The 24,549-nt window shown below is 45.5% G+C and overlaps 1 protein-coding gene across 1 annotated transcript in view; it reads right to left on the bottom strand.

The window, feature by feature from the left end:
• CCDC50 (coiled-coil domain containing 50) overlaps positions 1-24,204 on the bottom strand; it is a 29,026-nt gene extending 4,822 nt beyond the window's left edge. Inside the window, exons 1-8 of the mRNA XM_075716846.1 lie at positions 24,059-24,204; positions 17,455-17,563; positions 16,737-16,872; positions 16,215-16,277; positions 14,753-14,882; positions 9,784-9,874; positions 6,618-6,735; positions 2,254-2,955 (exon numbers count right to left, since the gene is read on the bottom strand). Of these exons, the coding sequence (XP_075572961.1) occupies positions 2,254-2,955; positions 6,618-6,735; positions 9,784-9,874; positions 14,753-14,882; positions 16,215-16,277; positions 16,737-16,872; positions 17,455-17,563; positions 24,059-24,204 (1,495 nt within the window). The remainder of the gene's footprint in view (positions 1-2,253; positions 2,956-6,617; positions 6,736-9,783; positions 9,875-14,752; positions 14,883-16,214; positions 16,278-16,736; positions 16,873-17,454; positions 17,564-24,058) is intronic.
• Between the last annotated feature and the right edge of the window lie 345 nt (positions 24,205-24,549).

Below are 24,549 nucleotides of genomic sequence, written 5' to 3'. Positions count from 1 at the left end.
CAGACAATTTCTTCCTTGGGCTGACCCATGAATTTTGCGATTCACAGTGAGAAAGCAACCAAGTAAACGTTTTTGAAGTTCATACAAGGTTCAGCTCTTGCTTTGAGTACAGAGTTTTATTTGTTTATTTCAAAGATAAACCATCTCCAAGTGATTTAAAATGTTGTGTTTTGAGTCTATAGTCTATTTGCACCAGGCCGTCAAAGTCTCACTGTACCCCTGTTACAAAATGCATGACTTCAGTCACATACAATGAATGCTTTCTCATTCCATCTGCACTCTAAACTGTATTGTTCAGACATCTACATGAGCCTTCTGCTTTATGTCTGAAGTATACAAACACTCCAGATGTCTGTATCTCTTCCACCTCAAACCCATAACGTTTCCCTCAAAACTTTCATACCTCCAGCTACACCATTTACACATTTATTATAAATAACCGTTAGATCTTATTGTGCCACCTATCAGTTTCCTTCCCATCTCATAAGACCAAGGGCAATACATGAAGTAACCAACTGACCTTGAAAAAGTTTCTGTGCATCTACCAACAAACTGCCATCACACTCCTCCAAGCATCCCCGAAGACTTCAAACTACAGAGGGCCAGAGACCTCATGCATCAACTCAGGATAAAACTGGAATAGGAAACCACCTCTTCTACATGTATGAAAGGAGGCGTGTGGGGTTTTCTGCTTTTTGTTTTGTTTGAATCAACTGATCAATGATCTTAAGCAATTAACACCCCTCTTACAAACCATCTTAGCATAAGAAGAAAAGGTCAGCTCTGGCGTGTAATGGCTAAGCATATGTCCTGGCCTTTCCCAGCATACTTTGACCAATCCAAGCTGTGAAGAGCTGCAATCTCAGGCCAGCACAGAAACTCTGGCAAAAAAACACCAGCTTGGTCAGAGTAAAATTATTCAGAGTGCTTCCAAGGTCAAGGTAAACACAGTTTTACCCTGCTGGAATGAACAACAGCATGGCTGACAGGCTCCTGTACAGCATTAGCTCTGTGCAGAATAAAAGTGAGTTTCCAGGAATTGTTTGCTGGCCAGCCTGAGGCTGAGCTTTCTTCACACACCAATCAGTGCCAGGCTTCATGTGCTCAGAAGACAACAATAAATGTTACTTCCACATCACTTCTGCCCACACTCAGGGGAGCACGAAGCCCACCATGACGACAGCCCACAGGAAGAGGATGTGAGCTTCTGGCTGTTTTGACTCAATGTGATAGGATACTGAGTCACTTGGACCCGCACCGTATCAGGGCAAATCATGACCTACTGATTATATATAAAGACCTGATTAACACCTTCCACTTCCCCAAAGAAAACTTTTGCATGATGAAGACAAAGAATAATTCTCCCAGTATCTCTAGGGACAGACATGCATTATCATCCCCACCTTATCCAAGTGAAGACCTGTTAGATGGCTTAAAGCACAAGCTTCCCATGCTGTAACAGACATAGATCCAAGTCTCTAAATTCCTACTTTCACTAAGAGACAGGTCACCCCCACTCCGAGTGTGGTTTTCAAAGCAGAAAGATGGATCTGGATCTTTAAAGCCCACCAGTCCCCAACTCTTATTGAACAAGAACTACACAGGTACACATTTCCCACAAAAATCCACTTGTACAGAATTTGACAAGAACCTCATCTTACAAATAGAGCCCAATCGGACACCTAGTGCCACTCCTGAACTGTGCCCGAAGTGAATTGATTATGTTGCCAGCAGGGTTTTCATTAAGAAGTGGATGGAAATTGCTGGCTTGTTAGTGCTTAAGCAAACTGTCCTCACTTACAGCCCTGCATCTCAAATCAACAAAATACAAGTGTAATCATAACATTTGGGTTTTTGTTAGGTTTTTTTTCTTCCTCTGCAAGGAGACCACAGCACAAAATAGATCATGAAAATAAAAGCTGGTTGTTGTTTGGTTTTGGGGTTTTTTTTGTGTCTGGGTTTATTTTTTTTCTAAAATGCAGGATACCAAGGGCACCATTTCCAACAATACCTTCTTACTCATCCTCTCTAATGCCATGGAACATGTCAGGAAATAAACAGAGCAAGAATATTAATGGATAAGAATCTCACTAAATAAGGGAGAAACCTGGGCAGGATTCACCATTGTACACATTGCACGTAGATACTGGAGATAAGCATCTTCAAAGGAAACACCACAGATTTCAGACACCAGGATGGGCGTGCAAAGGTCCATCCCCACACGTACGTACACCTTCCCCATCACTTGGTTACCTGAGTCTCGCTGGCAGTCTGCAACCTTCCCCTGGGTCACAGCACGTGGGGAGGGGGACCGTCTCCTGCGTCCTGCCCTTTTACAGTCTCTCTCCTCACCCCTGTGATCATCCCTAGATTCAGCATCATAGGGCTTCTCATCATGCATCGTCCTGTGTGACGAGTGGCCCTGACGACGAGATTTGTGTTTTTCAGGGCGCACCAGGCGGCTGCCGCCCCGATGCCAGGTCTCCTGCTCAGCCTCCAGTTCCACCTCAAGAAGAGGAAGGTGCTTTTCTCTGTTTTGCCTTGTTGGCTTTCTGCTGCACTGCACCTGGTCTGTGAGTCCGTGCTCTGACTCCAGGTCAAGACTGAGAGGTCTCCAAGCCTTCTCCCTGCTGGCTGCTCTCCTTCCCTGCAGCTCCCAGCTATTGGGGTGGTCATAGGCACCACGCTCAGCCTCTCCTTCCAGGTCAAGGCTGGGATGTCTCCTGGACCTTCCCTGGCTGGCTGATTTCCACTCCTGCTGATGGCCATTGCTGGCCTCACTTGGTTGAGGAGACCTCCAACGATCCTCCAAGGTGGAGTGCCCATGTTCAGAGGCACCGTCAGACAAAGGCGAGGGCGCTTCTCGGTGCTCTCTCTGCCGGCGCGTGTGCCTGTCACCACTGCGTGCCCTGCAAGGCTCAGAAACCTGCTCTCTGGGGTCACCCCAGGGGTGCTCTGAGCAATGGGGGGACAAACAACGAGCGGGTTAGTGGTGCGGTGTTCATGGCGGTTCAGTGAGGCCAGACTCAAGGCATGCAGATGAGGGAGCTTGATGCAAGGAGAAGCTGGAAATGCAGGCGAAGCATGATGGGATCAGAAAGAAAAATAACAGGGATATAATGCTTGCAGGATATAACAGGGGACAGAGTGAAACGGCAGTGTGGCTAGCAGCAGGGCAGCATGGGAGGCAACAGGGCTGGAGCAGAAAGCACAGGCCCAACCCAAAAGTGTGTCCGAGAACCTCTTACGACAAGGACAAGCCAATATGGAGATGAAGGACTTTTAATGATGCCATTGGCGCTGAAAAACAGGCAGCAGAGCAGCTCATCTCCTGGTGACACATCACTCCTGCAGGATACTGAAACCACCAGAGAAAGGCTTGCAAAGGAGGGCGCAAGATGCTGGTGATGCTGGGAAGCAATGGGGTGGGGCGTAAGGTCAGGAGAGGCCAAGCAGAGGGTCAGGCTGCATTCTGGCTTATAAGCGCCAGTGCCTTGCCCTGGCTTCAGGCACAAGGTTTTTCATCAGAAAAAAAAACCAGCCTCACCTAACAGAGGGAAGACCCACATAAAGCAGAAGAGAAATAGACAAGTGGGATGGGATTTTTTTTTTTTTTTTTAAAGCAAGAACGAGAAGATGGATAGCTGCAGCACCCAAATATGTTCCACCACAGACTGTCACGTATCTCTTGCAGACCTAGAAGTTTCAGGGCCTGCACTTATTCATTGCCTAAATAAAAGTTTAGGCTCTGACTGCAGAGAGGGCTACAGGAATTTAAGATCAGTATACGACTTCACAAGACTCAGGCTCCTGACCTCAGCAATGTAGCTGGAAAAGCCGCTTACTTGGCAGCTTGGAGGGGTTGTTTCCTCTGTGCTTTCCAGAAAGCAGGTGGAAATTTTCTTTGCTTTTAGTTTCAGTAATAAACTTGACACAGCTATGAGGATGCAGCAGTCTGCCTGTATACACTCTGCTGATCAATTTATTTTCCAATCAACCTATTTGCTAAGAAAAATCATTGCACGTAGTGAACTGTTATCTCTACCACAGCTTTTCAGAATGAAGGTGTATTTCTGAAGAAAAAAAAAAAAAATTTCCTTGAAGCAGAGGCTGATTTGAAAAAAAACAAACCAAAAAACCAGCAGTGTAAGACTTTCCTTCTCCACTGCTGAGAGTTTTTTATAGTATCTAAAAAATATTTAAAATAGATTTCACTGCACATGAACTGCATTCTGTTTTAATAAATAGCTCTGCCCTCCTTACAGTCATCCAGGTTTCAGAAAAACAACCACCAAAACTAAATGTTCCCTTCAAGTTATTCTATTCAGATAAAACTTTTTCAGAGCCAACAAAAAATATACCCTACAGAAAATCCACCTTGAAAACAAGTCTGTGTTACTTTTATCCAGAAAAGGTATATTTTTAAAAATCCAAGAACTGTATGAGTAACCACAGCAGTTCCTGTTAACTGTAGGTTTTTCTGTTCAGTTTTAGATCATTCACATTGATTTACAGAAAACAAATAGCCAATAAAACAATCTAAGTGACTTACTGAACAACAGAGACCAGAGCCTGAAAGCAAGAGTCAGTTTTTGAACGACACTAACAAGGTTCTAAGAATTAATTCAATTTTGTCATTAAAGAAAGCTCAGTAAACACAGCAGCAGGGAGCAGATCATGAAAAAGCAAAGCATGGCTGTGCTGGGAAAGGATCGCTGCAACTACTGCAACCGTGCCAGACAGCCTGAGCAGAAGGTTTGCTTTTGGGGTATCTCAGGGCGATTAACTCCTCAGCAGGCACCAGTTCCTGCAGCACCTTCCGCAGGGGCCATGTAAACTCTCTTTAGGTCCTGGTGTTACTCTCTCAAGCAGCAAGTGACTGAGCGAATACAGAAATGTTTTTCATGGCACAGACACTTCTGGGAGGAACTCTGCCTTTTTTCATGTTTATTTTTCCACTTTTTAAGAGCTCAGATTGCTCTGGAGCAATAGCCCTAATCCACACTCCTCCTGGATGTGGATAAAATTTTTATTTGTCTCAAGACAGACTAAAACCCAAACTAAGCCAGGGCATTTTTTTGTTTAATTTCACAAGTAATGAGTATGATACAAACTGAGGATGCTGAAGCCTAATCAGATGGTGCCCAAGTATTTAAGAGGTTCCAGATCAATGTTCCAGATCAATGGACTAGATGATCCAGGCATCAAAATCCACTCCAGCCCTTTTTAGTTTTTAAGGAGTGGAGATCAAGAGCAGCAGTACTATGAATAGTCAGGCAAAACACCTTCTAACTCATCTCTGAGACTACAGATTATTACAGGAAGAAAAAGTTAGACCCACAAGATATCCTGCTCTCCAAACCCACACCACAGTCTCAGTTCAGAGAGTCACAGGCTTTTGTCAGCTGATTTCTGTTATAAAAATCCACCCTGTCCTACCATCTCTGCATGGCAGCACTATTACCTACACTGTACTTTTTCAGGGAATTGTCCCATTTAATTCTGAAAAACTGAAGTGTGGGTTGGCCATAAGACTTCCAAAGATCAGTCTTTCCCAGTTCTGTACATTGTGGCAGAACTTGTGGTCATAAGTTTCCACTTGGTTACTGGTTTGCACTTCGTGCTTTGTGTTTTCTTGGCCATCCTTAAACTTCTTCCCAATTGAAACTAAAACACTTTGTGTAAGTTCAAATAAAAGACATTTAAAATTGCCAATGGCATTGATGTTAAAATGAGAAATAAGAGGTTTGATCTTTGTCTTCACAATCTGTTAATCAAAAGCAGCCTGTCTCTTCCCCACCGCATTTTTTTTTTTTTAAGAAAGAACACAAGAACCACCACCACTGCACAGCAAAGCCATCCCCAGATTGCTCCATAATTAAACACACCCTTATTCTCTCCTCCCAATTTAAAGAAGGTCTGTATTTAATCATAAAAGCCGACCAAGAAAAAGCAATACAAGTGCCATGGGTCATATCTTTTTCCAACAACATACAGTCCCAGATGATAATCACAGCAGAGACATTCTGTGGAGATGACCTTGTTATTCAGTAAGTCATTCAAAGCAGTTGTGCTAATTTTAATGCTTGGATACGTACCTGCGAGGAGTTATTTTTGAAAGGCTGTTCCATGAACCAGCATTTATTTCTTTACATACGTAGCTGTGCCAGCATCGCAGATGAGCACACGGAACTGTTTCTCTTTGAACGTAAGCGTGGAATTGCATCTCAATTTCTCCCCCGCGCGCTTGTGGTGTTACACAGAAGTAACTGCGGCTTATCAGTACCATCAGCTACTGTCTTTTTCCACGAGCCCTTTCAGAACATGCATGCATGGGTATGCTTGCACATACACACACAACACACCCTATCCCTGTCCTTTAGGCCATCTTCTAGGACAAAAAAAATATATAGTTGTCTTCTCAACTTTTTTTTTTTTTAAAAAAAAATATTTCCTGATTCTAGAATAAAGTCTGATCCCGACCCTGGAAATTGATGCAATGCTACAGTGCTGAATGCAGGACTGTAGGATAAGTGAAATCTCCTAAACAGAGTTGCCAGGTCACCAGGTTCACCTATACTGCCATGATCTTGACCTTTTATCTAGCAGAAACGTACCTCCATTTTCTGCATAATAGCTATCTTCATAAACTGTGTGTCCCTGGGATTCTGGGTAGTGCTTCTTGCGCTTTTTTTCTTCCTGCAGTTCTTTCTGCTGTAGGAGGCGGGCAATGTCCTGCAGAAATGGAAGAAAACAGGCATTACCTTTCCCCCCAAAAAATACCTCCAGATGCTTTTATTCAAATTCTTTATTCAATTATAAAAATCCTGATAGTTTAATTTTTCAGACATGGCAACGACAGGGTTACTCTCAAATTCAAGCCCTGGGCGAGAAGGGGCTTCCAAATTAGTGGTTGACACAAGGGCCCATCTCAGCAACCAGTATCCAACCTCACCCAGGCCCACTGCTGACCTTCCAACCCCACAGCAGACTTGCATGTTCCTGTTCCACCTGCACGCAAGCCTGCAAAGCCCTAATGGCCAAAGCATAGCAGAAGGAATGCATGTGCAACTTCGGGCTTTCAGCAAGGATTTGGAAGTCACATAAGTGCACACCCGCTCACACGAGTGGGCTGGACCTCCCCCTTGAACTCCACCAGGGAAAGAAAAACACAGGGGCAAAGCCTGTCTCCAGCTGAAGGCACTTCAGACTGGAAGGAGTTCCCAGAGCAAGTCATGAACTCGCTTCAAACTGGCTGTGATTTACATGGACTGTAGCATACCAGGCAGGGAAATACATCAATTTGACAGACAGAGGCTGAAGGAAAAGAAAATCGAAAGGGACATTAGGAAGAGAAGACTAGGCACAAGGCAGGAGTGCTGAGGGGACTGCAGCCGTTTATCTTCTGTTGCAGTTTTGGTAGATATGCCAAAGAGAATAGCACTCCATTTTCTTAATTGGTTTTCTTTGGAGATGACTAATGGATCAACACGGCTTAGCAACAGCAAACAGCTCCCTGGAGCTTGCTCATTTGGGGCCCAGCAGTTTGCGAGTCAGTGGAGCTAGTCTGAAAGTAGAAAGAGAAGCTGCAAGATACCAGCAGGGCATGCTAGCCCTTTGGATGCTATTCATTTAAGCCTCCCTAATCCTCAGGACCTTTATAGAGTCATGCATGTAAAGTGTACACTGCAGGCAGGAAAGGCATTGCTGAAATGCAAACTAAGAGCCAACACCCTCCAGAGTAAAGCCAGTACTGGAGGACATTGGATGGGTGTTCAAGTACAAATGATTATTTCGGGACTCAGATCAGATCTGCTTAGTAACCAGCTTCCTGGAGGACCTAGGGATGCCACAGGCTCTTTACAAAAAAAAAAAAAAAAAAAATATTCCTTCCCCTGGCAAGGTTAACCTCTTCTAGCAAGCACAGTAATTCTATAAATACATGGGCTTAAGCACATTATCTCCAGGATTGAGACAGCTCAGGACTTGCAAATCCACACAAACCATTTCTCACAAACTGGACTTGTAAGCAGGTAGGCTTACCACTTCATTTAAAAACCATGTGCACCAGACTGGATCTGCCTCAAACACAGCACTAGCATAACACTGCTAGCCACTCCTGATACCAGAGAGCTGTCACACACACTACTATACCCTCATGTGTGACAAATACAAGCGTAGCCCGGCGTGTGGCCAGTACCAGCGTAACACAGAATGTCCTGCAGGGTACGTGTACAGACGCTGTGCCGAGGGCTACAGAAGGGGCTCTGATGTGTGTCGCTCTGCTAGCTGACAAACCTCTGGGGCACTGCACAGCCTCACTCACATTGCTCAGGCTCTGCATCAGCACAGAAGTCCACCCAAAAGAAACAACACTGGGGGCAGGGCGGGGGGACCCTGGAGGGGAAGCAGGATCAATTCAAGCTCTCCAGAAGTCCTGTTGCAAGGATGGGCAGTAGTGCCACACCCTGGTACCAGCTGCAGCCTAACTCAATCCACAGCTATGTTTCAGCCACACTCGGGAACTTCCCACATACCAGCAAGAAGATAAAGAATATTTTATTGCTTCTCCTCATTGCTTTGAGCCACATTCATTTGAAGATCGCTCCCAACAGCACAAGATGGTCAGCATGCTGGTTTGACAGGTTGCAGTGACCTGTTGTCAGACTGCTGACATGCCAGCAGCTCTCTACATAAAGCAGGAAGGAAAGGTGCAATTCCCACAGATAGCATGAATAGTATTGCATCCCCTTCACCTTCCCGATAAAAATGAGACAGATGGTCACATGTGTAGCACAAATCCTTTAGCTGGAGTGTTTCTGCCACCCCCATTACCACAAGCTCCTCTTGGAAGCCCTTCCACGTCTGCCTGGGCAGCCCTTCAGCACTTCCTTGGACTTAATGGTCTAAGAAGAAAGTGAGGTCTTGCACAAGTAAACCAATGCATTTGTCAGGGACAGATTCTTATTTCAGGCTCTTCCAGGAAACACAGCCTTGTGTTCAAGCCCTTCCTACAGAGAAAATGCCACTAGGTGCCTCTTGAGCATCTTAAGACTACTCAGACTTCTCAGGAAACTATCTGTAATAAAAAACGGGGCCACACTCCAGGCTCACACAGGTGTTCCTCCGCTCTGTGGCTTTCTTGAATACCCAATGTGACAGGCTGACACAATAAAGTGATCAACAAGCCAAATCCTTTGAACACCATGGACAAGCCACACTGCCCATTCTCAAGCAACAGCAGCAGAGCAATAGTTTGCAATAGCGAAAGGAATCTGCTAGCAAGAAACTGCATCAGGGTGTTCAGGCTGTGAAAGACTAAACTGAAGATGAAAGAAGGTAATAGAGAAGCTAGAAATGGATGGCTGGGCTGATGGTCCTGCTGAAGTCTTTGTACCAAAGACCAAGCAATTGTGACCCAGGTTCTCCCAAAAGTAGCACCCATCTCCTTGCATTTGAGAAAGCAAGCGTATCTCAGACTGCATAAACAATTACACTTTCCTACACCAGGACAATGAACACCTCAACAAGATCCACCTATAACATGCCCTATTCGTTAGCAAGGCCACTGGCATCAATGACCCTTGTGACCCTTGAGCATGAGGACTATGACTGTATCTTATTCCTGTAACAGGACTCCCCAAAATCTCTGTGCATACCGAGATCTGCGAGGACCAGGACTGACACCATGCAAGCCAACTCCTGTGGCTAACGACAGAGAAATGCCTGGACTGAAAGGGCTGCTACAAATAGCCCTGCCATCCCTACAGCTTTAAAGGTTACCTCGTCTTTTTCCTCTTGCCTGCGGCGCTGCTCTGCTTCAAATACCAGCTTCACTTGGATTTCCTGAGCGATCTCACAGTCCTGTCGTTCTCTAGAAGGCAAGGAGACAAGGATTATAAGCAGCTAAAGTCACAGGCATCAGTCAGCCTGCAGAAAGGAATAAGAGAGCTAAAGAACCCATCTGATTTACACAGAAGAATTATTACTCAGTATTAATGCAGAGCCTATGAATCCTCACCAGGGACCAGGACTCCCTGTACTTACTGCTGGCCAAATTTAGAAAAATAGCTCCCAAAGCATTCACAATCAAAGCATAAAGCAAGAGAAAACAGATTCACAAGCAGTTCGCTAAGAAAGGAGGTAGGAACCATAAGATAGGGCAGGCCAAGGTAGTGCACAGGAGTCTCGGAAAACAGTCTATTTCTGCCGAGGAGTTTTTTGTACACATGGTGTCAAAAGAGGGCTTTAGGGATATGGTTAATGCAGGCATTTCTGCTAAGTGGTTTTCATGTGAAAACCAAGAAGGAGAAAGTACAGAAATGCTGATAGTAAAAAGTAGCACATAGACCAAGCAGAGGCTGGAGATGGCAGTTCAGTAATGAATAAGAAGCGCCACTGAGGTGGGACGAGACACAAAAGAAGAACCAGTGCCAAGAGAGCAACATGCGTCAAAATGAGGGGCAAGGGAGCCATGGTCACAGTGCCAGTGCAGATGTGGGAAAAAACACAAAATTGCATTAACTAAGGACAGAGAGATACCGGAGTAATTTAGACATGAGAGTTGTGTCTGTGTGGATAGACTGGGGAGGCCGTATTTCAGGGACACCATACAGAAAGCATCTGCAAGAATTGTGCTATACCCAGCCCGTTTGCCAGGCATCAGGCTGCATGGCTGTAATGATGGCCAGGAGTTCCTTAGGGCAACCCAGAAAAGAGCTGGGGGATTTGAGAAGAAAGATCAAGAGCTCTTTTTTTCAGCGCTGTTGAAATTGAGCCAAAGACTAGCTCTGAACAGGTCAGAAAAATCAATCAAAGCTATCTCTGCAACTAAGACTACTGAAAGACGAGGCACAGGAGATGAGAATGGGAACAGCAACAGGCAGAGCTTGCTTTATTAGACTACAATCTTTTGAAGAGTATGCTGGCAGTGATCAGATAGGTGATAGGAGGACTACCAAAAGCATATTATGGAAGTCAAGCAAGTACTTCAATGGAAGCAGGTTCAGCTATGTCAAAGTTGTGCTGTGTGGGGTGGAGCAACTAGCTCTAGGCTTGAGTAAGGATCAAGGCATAAATGACCTAGTGAACTTGGGGGCAAAGGACTGGAAGGAAGTCTAGGACATGTGCGGCGGAAATTAAAATAGTAAGTGCAGACAGACACTTTTGGTAGCAAAACAGAGATAAGTGGCATGGCTGGAACAGTCAGTTGCACCACACAGCCTTCTTTTATAGAAAGCGAAGAAGAATGAGAGAAACAGAAAGAGTGGTTATGCGGCTTAGCGTGGGGAGGAAGGACACTGCAACAAGAAGAGGGTTTAGAAGACAAATGCCACCAAGAAACAACTAATCTGCCATAGGGAAGGAAAAGGAACATGCAGCGAGAGGGGAAAAAAGCTTCTTTATTTCTGTCAACTGCTCCTCAGAAGCAGACTTGCAACTGCATACAGCACATCACTTACATGAACCCCAAGTACATATGAACCCCAAGTCAGTGTCACAACATGCCATTTTCTTCCCTTTCCCAGACTACCCCACTCACAAACACTTGTACTTATTTATTCATAAATTGACCCACGTCTAGAGACATCCTGGAAGGCACTCATGAATTTCAGTGTTTGTAGGGCTGGAGTTATCAACAGGTCAAACAACTTCAGACATCAGTTTCTTTCATCCAGGTAATAAAACCCAGCATTTTGTGTGCATGCCTATGTGTGTTTCACTTGAGTCCAGGGATAGACCAGTTCAAAGGCACACGAGCTCACACAACAGCAAATCTAGTTCTTAAACCTGCCATGTAGAAAGGGACCTTGGCAAAGCTGGCACCAGCAGAGAACCACAGTCCCTAGCAAAACAATAGCTGAACACGCAAATCCTGGGGAACAGACAGTCAATGAACCTAAGATAGTCGATCCCTTACAACCCCAGTCTCAGAGGACAGCAATCCAGGTAGAAAATAAGTTAGAAAGGTCAGACATGTCACGGCATTGCACGTCTCCAGTTCCCCCACCACCTGTGAGCAGAACTAAGGTGCCAAGTTCATCAGCACCAACTGACTTGCTAAATGCTTAAAATACATCTTACTGCAGACAAACAGGAGACAGAAACAGCTAATAGTCTTTCAGAGCCAAGGCAACAAGGTCATTGCCTCTCCATTCGCAGCAAAGAACACTAGAAGTAATGCAAAAGCAGAAGCATTTTCTTGCTCCTGATGACATGCATCTTTGAATACACCGTATCAATCTCTAAGAACCACTGAACAGCAACAGAGGATTAGATTTTGGGTTTTATTGCTCAGTGGTAATTGAATACTGAGACTTGATTAGTTAATCAACATAAGCTAGTGTTTCAACTTGACTGAGCATAAGAAAATAGGTTAAAGAACTTTGACAGCTCTTCTTGTCCTTTGATTTCTTTAGTGCAAGTTCAAGTGCCCATCAGTCCCCAGAAATCAGCCACAGCAACATAAACATCACCATCCCCGAACATCACACCTAGGTGTCCTTCATTCCTGGGCAGCCAGGAGTGTTAAGAGTGTCAGGGAAACTCTACATCAGTTTAGGAAAAAGAGAAAAAGAAAAGTCGGTGTGATCAGAAAGCTCCCATTGACATTGGCTGTAGCAACTAATTGTTGCCAGATGAGGAGGGGGAAAAAAAAAATTAAGGAGATTTAAGGGAACCATTCAAAGGAACTGTTCACATTAGTGTAACATAATGATCACAGCACTGTGAGCAAAACAAGGAAAGAGCATATTTTCACGGTATTTCCGACAGTTATTTTAGCAACCTTGCTACTATGCTTGGCAGTGTGCAAGCTGCTCAGCTAGATATGAGAAATGCTTTTAAAGCAGCATGAAAATAAGGTTTGATGCTTCCCTGAATTCCTAAAAAGAAAAGAAAACTTATTTCTATTCTCTCATTTATCTTCACAAAGTCCTTCTGAGAGAATCTAGGATTTGAAAGACAGAAGAAAGCCCCTAAGTTTGAAGAGCTTTTTTTGTTCCCTGTTTCTAAAGACCACGCAGTTCTGCCCCTTTACTCCTCCCATCACCTTGCAGTGTCAAACTGTCCTAGATGATACAGAAAGCAACAACAGCGATGATGATTTTGTTGCCAGAACATACTGATCTTGCACAAGGAAGAGACAGTGGGAACGTACAGAGAATTAAGGAAGAAAAAGATCCAATTACAAAAGGATACCTCCAACTTTTTTTTTTACTATTCTTGCAGAAGAGCTCATGCTTTCAGGAGCAGAACTGCTGCTGACACAACATTTTGCATCAGCAGTTCTGCCTGTAACTTGGCTCACAAAGTTCAAAAACCCCATTTTAGAGTCCTACAACAAGGAAATTGTTTGCAGTTCCCAGCAAGTAACAAAAAGGAATCATCTCTGCCATACAAAATTAATTTTTACATTGGCATTTACCAGCTCACATCTCTTAATTGGTAATGAAGACAAAGCTATTGAAAGAAAGCACAGACTTGAGACACACACATGTATCTACCCAGTGCTGCCCAAGTATGCTGGGAACATTGAAAACAGTGGCTGATTTGTCACGCTGCAGCTTCAAAACTTTTATGAGCAGCTCCTTTGAAGCCAGTCCTATATCTCACACATCTGCAATACAGAGCTCTTCTACTCCATCGCTGTCTCTGCCAGATGAGCCACCCAGGGTTTGTGATCCACCACCAACTGTACCTGGTGGGTGGCATCACAGAGCACAACACAAGCTGGAAGGCAGCACAGTCACTGGGAGATGCACCCTGCCTTGCAGACTCTGCATTTGCAGGGAGCCCCATCCAAAAGCAAGGTCCTGTCTCTCATCATCAGGACCTGACTGAGCCCTCCCACACAACCCATTTGTTACATCTCACACATTGCAAGAGCCTAAGCGGTGGGGGGGGAAACAACAACAAAAAAAAAAGCACAAATGTCAACTCTGTATTGGAAAGTACAGTTTGTTTTGCCCTGCCCTACCACGTTTCATTTCTACATCAGCTCCACAGCCTAAGAGCCATGGTACACAGAAAGCCAAATCACAGGCCACAGGGTTAAATTTGGTGTATGGGGCCTGAGCAAACCTAAAGAACAAACTGGATCACTCATTAAACATCCTCCCACAGCTGCTGCAGAGGGCAGTGACTGCAAGAGAAGACCTGTCCTCCAACACCTATCTCCACCAAGTCACCCTGGGGCAGCAGCTCCTCTTCCCAGGTCACTTCATGCTGGAGTATCTGCAAGCGCAAGCACAGGCTTTCAGCTGTTCAGTGCAGCGGGACACCAAAAAGCATTGCACCAAGCTCCTCAAAAGCACTCATCAGCCACTGTGCAAACACACCAGTATCTGCAATTTCCACAAGAGGAAGAATTCACTGTAACACTGTGTATTTCTGTGGTGTGGTTTCTTCTTTCTCAGACTTCAGGCAGGGACAAGGTCAATGCAAGCCGCCAAGTTACCCCACTTTGCCAACAGGCAGCAGAACGGGAAGGCTCCTTCCCATGGTCAGGCAACAGAATCCAAGCCCGGGCGGGCCCCAGGGCCACCTACTCCCACCCTGTCCTCATTACTCTGTGCCAGAGCCTAGTATCAATACTTTTATGGCAACAGATAGCCAAAGGAAAAAGGAAACAGAAGCAAAAGGCTGATCAACCTGAACCCCACATACTGTCCATCAACTCAAATCAAAGCAGCCAATTTCAGTGCTCTGACCAAACGGGACTAGCATTTCAACAGCTCTCTCCCAAACTCACAAGTCTTTTCGGTGTTTCTGGATTTGAGCACGTGCTTTCAGATCCTCCTCTTCTTGCAGTTGCTTGGCCACCTGCAAGTCATGTTGCACCAGACGATTACGCTGAACGTTTGTTGCCAAGTGATGCTCAACTGGAAATAAACACAGACAAGAAGCCCCAAATCAGCCTGCAGAACTTCACAGTGTGAACAAGACAAAGCAAGTGGGAGGGAGATTCCAGGCCAGAAAGGAAGACAGCTCTTGGCAGGAACACATCATGTAACATCTCTAAAGGTGGGGAAGTCCTGAACTGAAATTATGCTAGCAGCTTGAGATTGCCTTGTTTCAGCACTGAGGGGGCTGTATACATGTGTCTGTTACCAAACCAAGATCTGCATATCTTAATTGCATCCAGATTTATCAGGAATGCTTTTCAGGTTTTAAATTTCATTTTCTGGCTAGGAAATTACCCTAGATTAATAAGGTGGGGCTGGAAGGGACCACCAGAGGCCAGTGAGGATGAGTTGAACCTAAACCACTTCTGATGGATGCTTCCCTAGTCTGTTCTCAAGAACCTCTAAAGAGGAAACTCCTCTCACTCTCAACATAATCGGTTCCAGAATCTCACTACCTTTATATTTAGCAACAGAGCAACTGAGTACTACAGTGAGTCCTTTACCATACATGGATACTGCCTGCAAGAAAAAGATGGCTACATGAGCTGCAGCTGAGAGCCAGCTTCAATTCAGTAGTCTCGGGTTCCAGCAGCAAGGGCACAACTTCAGCACAAGCTCCATGCTTGGTGGAATAGCTGGAACAGTATTAGCACCTATTAGTAGATACCAATGGTCTTGGCACCCAGCAAAGCAGAATAGAGAGGCCACCACACCTGAAACTGCAATGCAAACATACCCCAAGTAACAGATAAGCATGTTAAAAAAAAAAAAATATATATATATCTCACCAGTCACTTTGAAGTTCCTGGTTGTACTTTTTTTCCTCCTTTTTAAACCCTACAGCGTACGGCTGCCCTACCTCAAAATGTCTTAAAAGGAAGCTTCTTTCAAAAGGCAGGCACTAGCGATTCTGAAATAAGTAAATAAACAGACTTCTTCTGGTTGCACCTCAGGTCAGCCTATAAAACTTGAAGTTTCCAAAATTGCTAGTCATTTCTAAAAACCTTGCACAGCAACAAAACCTCAAGTGCACTCCCACATGCAATTTTGTCATAAATGGCATAAACAAACTCAAATCAAGGAGAGCACAAAATTGAAACATGAAATGCAACTATCTCTAGGGTACAATGTGAGCTGGGGCAGAACGCAGAGTAGTGTTACAGGACAGTGAAGACAGTAACAATAATCCATAATCCATTAAAAAAAAAATGAAATAAAAGCAGGGAGGATTTTTCTTAGCAAAACCAAAGCCAGATATCTGTTAGGACAAATTTGCTTCAGTTTGTCCCAAAGATCATTGCTACTTACTCTCTTGCTCCTGTAAGTTATGGGCCAAGGTATGATCTTCCAGAACAGCAAAGTCTCGACACACTGGACATGGAAACAAAGCCAAGAGAATTAGTGAGAATTAGCATCCTGCGGGGGAGGAGGCATCAAAAGAGCTACAGGGGTCAGGGGAGCACACACGCAGAGAGACTTCTGACACATTTTGCTTTCTACAAGCCAAGGTCTGGACTTGTGGGTTTCTTCCCCCCTCTGCACTTGTGACTATTTCTGTATGTACTTACTTTTTTGTCCCTGTTTGTGTAACAAGCCTTCTCCACTCTCCCCTCCACCTCCGCTTCTTTAGTTTAAGACCAGAACTGCCCACATCACCACTGGATCAGACCTTGTATACAAACCCCTGTATTCCAACCAGATTTATACCAATGCCCACGCTTAGTATGTTCAACTAAAACCAAGGTCAAGCATTTGTGCTTACTATGACTTTCTTTGCCAGGTTAAAGAGTCTGAGAATAGTATTTTCTCCACACAAAGACACATGCATACTGTCACCTCTGCGGAGCTCAGCAGACTGAGCTCCATGGCTCTCGCTGCAAAGCATTTCTACCAGCTCAGGAATCATTTTGCAGTTGTTTCCTGTAAGCTTCATTGACTTTTTCAAGTGCAGATGCCGGATTTGTACCTAGAACCCATACATGGGATCAACCACAGCATTACCGGCAGGGATAAACACAGCTTCTTAAAACGATGCTGAAAATGACCTGGAGACAAGCTAAACGGGAAGGAGACGAGCTCCCTTTGGCACCAGTCTGAAAAGAGCAGATTTTTGCCAATGCCTATCACTTTCGCACTTGAACTTTCAAAGGAACACTCTACCCACACTGTAGAAAAACACCAGGGTCTATTTTTAACTTGTTATGATAGGCAGTGGGGCAAGAAAACACAAGTCACATACATATTGGGACAGGGACACACACACACAGATCAACTGGTTCAGTATTTTGGTGGTAGGTACACATCAGCTTCTTGGTGAACCAAGGACAATCTGTGACCTGTGCCCCCAAAGTGCAGGATGGGGCCCTGCTCTGCACATCCGCCATACATGGGGTTCCCCATCTACTTCAAGGGGAGTTTAAGGCAGGGGCACTGAAAAATTTACACTGTCACTTGTTTTGCCCTCAATGTGACAAGCTAAGCAGCTTCACAAGACCCGAAAAGGGGAATGTCTCCCATTTGAAACATATGGCACAGGGCAGAGAAATACAAGGTGCTTCTGAAGCTGCAGGAGGAGGTACAAAGCACTACCACTATGCTCCACAGGTGAAACCTCTGGTGAAGACCAAGGCTTCTCTTTAGCAGAGCACAGTGACAGCCTAGAAGAGAAAGTGAAAATAAGCCCCAAAACCCCAGAACGTACCAAAACTACAAGGGGAATTTATGAGGAACCCGCTTATGAGATGGTTCACAGTCAGAGAAGATAAAACATTTCCATCACCACAAAGGGTGGAAAATACAAGGAAATGAGAAGGCAGCTGCATCTTCCCAAGCCACAGCCGCACAAGCCTTCCTTCTCACACTGACGCACGTGCTCCACTAGAGAAGCATTGAGATGTTCCTCTGCGGCCAGGTATCTTCACAAAATATCTGGAAGAGTTTCTAGTTGCGTGTGCTAAGAGGTCAGATAATGCTTTATCCTTTATCATATTCAACAGACTTTCTGGTTGAGTCTTTCTGCACTGGAGGGTGTTTTACAGAGGACAAAAGCCCTAACAGCTAGAGCAGTGCTTCAGGGAAGGAGAGTGACAAGCAGCAGGGTGGAGATGAGGACAAAGATTACAGTTACAGGATCCCATAGTGACTCACTTTAAGCATGTACCATTCTGGACGGTGTAATTAAGGTTTCGTTGTTTGTTTTTTAGGGGTGGGTTTTTTTGGTTTGTTTCTTTATTGCAACTTCTTTTAAAAAAGGAAAGAGGATACAAAACACTAAATAGCACTGAAACACTTCCAGTGGGCATTTGTGTATAAACAAACACTGCCTTCAACCACAGATCTGGAAGAGCCACAGCCAAGCTGCAGGCAGCAGTGCTATTCACAGGTGACATACCCAGGGTGCTTGGTGGTCATGCACACACATTTTTATGGGATAGAGCAAGGGGATCTTGCCCATAGAGACTTTATTTCTGTGGTCCCTAATACTACTTCAGCTTCATAGCACGATTGTGGAACAACCACCTTCTGCTTACAAGAAGCACCATCTGGCCTGCCGGAAGGCCACATCCAACTCAGAGGTTTGAGCGCTACTATCAGCTCAGAGCTAAGCAAAGACACCTCAAGAGCCACACTCTGCCTAAATCTAGGGCTGTGCTTTTACCACCACATATTCAAGAAGCAGCACTTGCTCCTGACAGTTAAGAAAAAAAAAAAGGGCAGGGAGGGAAATTTTATTTTTAGCTGCAATAGGTCTCTGCGCAAGTCTACTACACAGCTGCCTAAACAGCTGTACTAGCAAGACAAGGTGGACAGCGCAGGAGCAAGAATGAACATTTCAGAGCTGCGTATTTTTTGCATAAAGATTGCTGCTGTAAGAAATGCTTATGAAACTGCACCCCATCCTTCCCAACTCCCTTCGGCACAGGCTCATACACTGCTCTGATCCCCATAGTATTCGAGCTCTGCCTTGTCAGTCACGGTGCTGCTGGTGCTGGCAGACCTTTGCTCCATCATCTCCAGAGAGGCAAACATGCAGAGGAGGACTTCAGTTTTGGGGTTTTTTTTTGTTTGGGTTTTTGTTTTTTTTTTTTTTTTTTTTACTCCATTCTACCCACACCCAGACACACTCCTCTGTTTGTTTGGGAAGAAACACATTGACAGAAACATGCTTGGCATGCAGGCAAGAAAGTGGGAGGGCCGTGGTAGAACACTGCTGCTCTTCAGAGTCTTGTACCAGCCCACAAAAAAGTCTCCTGTCCTCCAGTAAGCTTCATTCCTACAACGCAGCAATGATTGTTTAACCTTTTCTGATTGATGGGCCACTGAAAACTTCCTAAAGAAAGCATGGACTCCTTAAATAAGAAGGCCAAGTGTATATACTGTTGTGTCATATAAGTGGGCCTGCTTCTTCCAGCTGCTCCTCCAGAGATCTGCTCATGGCTCGCCATGGGTCTCCAAAGTTAAACAATCAGGGACAAAGCAAGTGGGGACAACGCCCTGGGATGAGCCACCAAGTTGCAGGGCCTAGACATGAATACAGGGGTCAGGTCCTAAAACAGTGATTATCGCATCAAGATCCAGCACAGAGAGAAGGGAACGGGATGGCTATCCATGATGTGCATACTGGAAGCTCCTAAGTGTCTGGGCTCCACGGTGCCCCCAACTCAGAGGATACCTCGCAGAGGAGGCTGGCAGGGCAGCAGCAAGCCTTGGGTTTGCTCACATGTTTGCATTCATTCGTGCACTGCTGAAGAAGCCACTTGGCTGCATATACACTCCGTTAAGCCGCTCTTACAAATCCACAAAGGGACAGCTCAAGCACACAGCCCTCGTTCTGTGCTGCTGAAGTTGCTGGCAGGGCGGACAGCACAAGACGACCTTTCGTCACTGTCAGAAACTTGGCTGGGCTGTCTGCCTCTAACTCATCTGAGCACATTATTCCCAAGTCCCATCAGCCCGAGAACAATGTGCAAAGGAAGATGAGAACATCACAAACACAACCAAGCACTGTCAGCCAGCCAGGTGGCAAGAGATGGGGACACCTGCAACTCCCTAGCAAGTCTGGGGGTGATGGCAAGTGCAGAGCACTCCCTCCAGACTAGACCCAGCACCCATGGCACTGAGTCAAGCATGACCACAGCTGCAAGTGAAGCCAAGGAAACCAACCCTCCATCCCTAAAGACATGCATCGAACAAAGAGGCAGCTACAAAATAACTGCAGATGTGGACCAGCCAGGCATGGTCTGAAATAAAGCTACATCAGCACTTGTCCTCATCCCCTGCCCAGTCTCAGCGTGGCCCCAGCATACTCATTACTACGTATTATGACCACTGGGTTTGTCCTGAGAAATAGGATGGCCCCAATGACAATGGAAAGACTCACAATTCCTCCTCTCCCAGAGGCTTTGTATTTAAGGGGAAAGAAATCTGTTTCGTTATTACCTAACTGTATGCCTAAAAAATGAAAGGTAAGATTAACATTTCGTTCACTGCTGCGAATATAACTTGACTTCCTATCTCCCAGCCCTGGCCATGAGCCGTCAGTCAGTCAAACAAGCAGCAGGGGTGCAATCACAGGAGCTACAATTGGCAAGTCCAGTGGAGCGTGAAACATTAACAAGAGGTTTACCATAGTCTGATTAAGCCAATCTGCCTTGGCACAGCAGGGAGCAGGCCTGGGATATGTGCTTCTGGCACAGCTGTCAATGACAGAAATGCCAGCCCAGGAATCCCAGCTGCTGCCACAGACGGCAGAGGTGCAAGCAGAGGAGGATGAGGGCAAAAGCATGGCTGGACACATTGTCCTTTGCAGCAGTGGTGGGCTGCAAAATCCATGCAGTGGCATGAAAGAGGAACCTCGCTTGCTTGAGGGATTCTGAAGAGCCTCACTGCAAGCTCCAAGCACAGTCTTCTCCATTGGTACGAGTTCGCCCTGAAAATGTGTCTTTCTAAGCATCAGTGCACCTGAGGCTCTCACAAGCATGGTTGCAAGCCCTGCCTTTATGGCTGAGATAAAAATGTCTCTAGGTACAACAACTTGCAAAATCTCATGAAATAACCTTTTCCTTTTTATATTCTGCCACCTGCCTCACTAGCTGTCTCCTGCATTACCTCAGCTCCATAGCTCAGCATTTCTAACACCAAACTGCTTCAAAGAGAGTGGTGAGGTAACCACAACAGAGGAGCAAAGGCAGCCTCAGACATTGCTAGCAATCATAGAATGCTTTGGGTTGGAAGGGACCTTTAGAGGTCACCTAGCCAAACCCCCCTGCAGTGAACAGGGACAGCTTTAACCAGATCAGGTTGCTCAGAGCCCCGTACATAGAACGTACGTAGGTGTGTGACAGAGAGGTAGGTAATGTCCAGGAATCGGCACTGTCTGTACAAGAGGTCAAACCCCCACTGGCTTCTCAAGCAAGGCTTACAGTAAAACACACACCCCAATTCTGCCTGAAGTCTTAGACTGTGTTTTGACATCCGCTGAAGGGCCCAAAGGCCCCCCTGGTTCACGTGGCCCATATGCCGTGCTCTGGGAAATCGGCCAGTTCAATGTCCCAGGGACCACACATGCATGCTCCAAGCATTTCCTTTTGGGTCTTAAAAACCATCTCTTGCTCCCCACCCCCTCTACTCCCAACGTTTTCCCGTCAGCATCATGTGCTGGATAATTCACAAAATAAACTAGAAGGTGTGAGTCACGCTTAGTTTAGAGCATCTGCAGTTTTTGAATCCTGAACTGAAGGACAGGAGGGAGAGGAAAGACCAAAGTGACACAGGAAAAAAGTTTCATCAGCTAAAAATCAACTTCTTAGGGCCTACAGAGCTGACAAATTAAGTGGCAAGCAGCAAGTGCAGCCTGTTACAAGCCAGCAGTCTCAGGAAGATGCTGAATCCTGAAGACCCCTGCAGATTAGAAAGCAAGCTGGGACCTCATGGAGTCTCTTACAGGGACTGGCTAGGCCACTCCAAGCCAGGCAAGCGCTCCAAAATCATAGAGTCATAGAACCGTTTAGGTTGGAAAAGACTTTTAAGATCATCCAGTCCAACCATGAACCTAACACTACCAAGTCCACCACTAAACCAATTAAGGGTAGAGTAGCAATTTCATGTTTCCTGGCTTGGTGGCTGGATTATTTTTTAATGAAAGTAAAAACTAGGAATCTACAGTTGAAAACAACCTCTAAGCTCATCAGTCCAACCATCAACCCAACACCACAATGCCCACTAAACTATGTCCCAAAGTGCCACATCTACCCATTTTTTGAACACTTCCAGGGATGGTGACTCCACCACCTCTCTGAGCAGCCTGTTCCAATGCTTCATCTGCAGATCGTTTCCTTGAGACAAACCCAACATGACCAAGCCGCCACCTAACTGGAAGTAAGAGGCTACCCAGAGGGCAGCTTCCAGAGGAAACATGCAACTGAGACACTTCCTTCTCACCCCCAGCAAAGCTGCTTTGCAGGATACACGGCCTGACCTCAACGCTTCTCATTTCTGTCCTGCCTCTCTGTCGTGGTTTAGCCCCAGCCAGCAACTAAGCACCACGCAGCCGCTCGCTCACTCCCCCTACCCCGATGGGATGGGGGAGAGAATCGGAGGAGTAAGAGTGAGAAACACTCCTGGGTTGAGATAAGAACAGTTTAATAATTGAAATAAAGTAAAACAGTAATGATAATAATAAAAATATAATAATGATAATAATAATATACAAAGCAAGTGATGCACAATGCAATTGCTCACCACCCGCCGACCAATACCCAGACAGCTCCCGAGCAGCAATCGCTGCTCCCTGGCCAACCCCCCCCAGTTTATATGCTGAGCATGATGTCATATGGTATGGAATAGCCCTTGGGTGAGTTTGGATCAGCTATTCTGGCTGTGCTCCCTCCCAGTTTCTTGTGTACCTGGCAAAGCATGGGAAGCTGAAAAGTCCTTGACTAGCATAAGCAGTACTTAGCAACAACTAAAAACATCAGCGTGTTATCCACATTCTTCTCCTACTAAATCCAAAACACAGCACTGTGCCTGCTACTAGGAAGAAAATTAACTCTATCCCAGCCGAAACCATCACACCAGGAGATTCCTGAGCTCATGCTACCACACATGGGTGCTGACAGAGGCTGGCCAGGACACATCTTGGCTGCTGCAGCTGCAGTTACACAGATAGCATTCCTAGGACCTTGTTCACCAGGCACCATCAGTGCCAAGGACATCAGAAAACTCGTGCAGGGAGAAGGTGGCTCCCAGGCAGAGGGAGCCAAGGGAAGGGAATGATTTCTGTTTCTCAGCCACAGCACCAGAGCATCTCACGTAGCCGGGAGCTATGAGGCAGCACAAGGAGACTGGGTGGCCCCATGGAGAACCAAACTGAGGGTTCTCGGCCTAATTCTTAAAAGCGTGAACATGCAAAGTAAAAAAAATATTGCCAGAGAACCATGATTTTTTATTGGCAGTCTTGGCCTGGAAGCTAAGAACAGCTTGGCGTGAGGAGGTTATCCTCTCTGCTCTAAGCTAATGCCTTGAGGTCAAGGCCATGAGAGGTTTGTGCTCTGCCTGCACTGTTCTCCAACAATAAGCTCTCTCACCTGCCCAACAATGCTTTAAAAAGGAAGACTATGTCTATTTTGGAACCAAATGCTCAGAACATGACTCTATTTTTTAATCTGCCTTGAAATAGAAAATCAGCAGCATTCACAAAATGCCTTCTCTGAGGCCACTCATTTGGCATTCTCACTTCTGTGGACCTGCCTACAAACTATACTGTAGAGCAGTCCTCAAGCTGAGAGAGCATCTGCTAACACCCCAAAGCAGAAGGTGATGTGCTTACACAGTATAAACAGGAAGCTGGAGATACCCAAGATCGCAAAAAACCCAGCACCACAAGGGAGCTCAAAAGGTCATCCTATAGCATGCCCCAGCCACAAAATTTCATGAAATTTATCATTCCGCCTTTATTACAGAAGGCTGCCATCTTTTTCATCATTGGATAATTGCACCCTACGTCGCTTCATCAGCAATCTTTCTAAGTAAGAGCAACTCTTATCATCCCCCAAGCTTAAAACACAACCCATAGGTCAAGAATGTTAAAGACCATGTCTTGACTTCCAGAAGAAAATGTTGGGTTGAAGCAGTTCAAGCTTGGACAGACATACTTGAAAATGGCATTGAACCTTAAGGAGTACTGGCACCCATGCTTTGAAAATTCAGCCTTTTCAGCCAGGTCCAGCTGTGTCCCCAGATATGAAGTACTCCAGGTCATAAGAACTTTGCAAAACTCTCTCAGTCCTATAGCCAACATTGCCGCTACAGCTGCTGCCTCCTATTCCAGAAATGTCTGTGCATTGAGGGGCTGAATGCATGCAGTATTTTGCCACTTCAAAGCAGAGAGCAGATATATAAGCCACAATATGTTAATGTCTGCGAGCCATTACCTGCCAGGCTTAGAACACTATTATCCCCATAGCTCTTTCTTGAGTGCCCCAGTGTCCATCAGCCTGTATAGGACTGCCTAGACCCTAAAGGTCACAGGTGAGCTCAGCCGTCACACTGTGGACCCATCAGTAACATCCAGGTGGACAGGTATAAAAACCTCAAGGCAGATATATTGGTCAGGGATGGCTTGGCTAGTTTGACACCACAGCCA

This window comes from Pelecanus crispus, chromosome 9 (genome assembly GCF_030463565.1).
Source record: "Pelecanus crispus isolate bPelCri1 chromosome 9, bPelCri1.pri, whole genome shotgun sequence".
NCBI classification, from domain to species: domain Eukaryota; kingdom Metazoa; phylum Chordata; class Aves; order Pelecaniformes; family Pelecanidae; genus Pelecanus; species Pelecanus crispus.
Note: the sequence above shows the minus strand (reverse complement) of the source record. Positions and strands in the feature narration are given on the sequence as shown.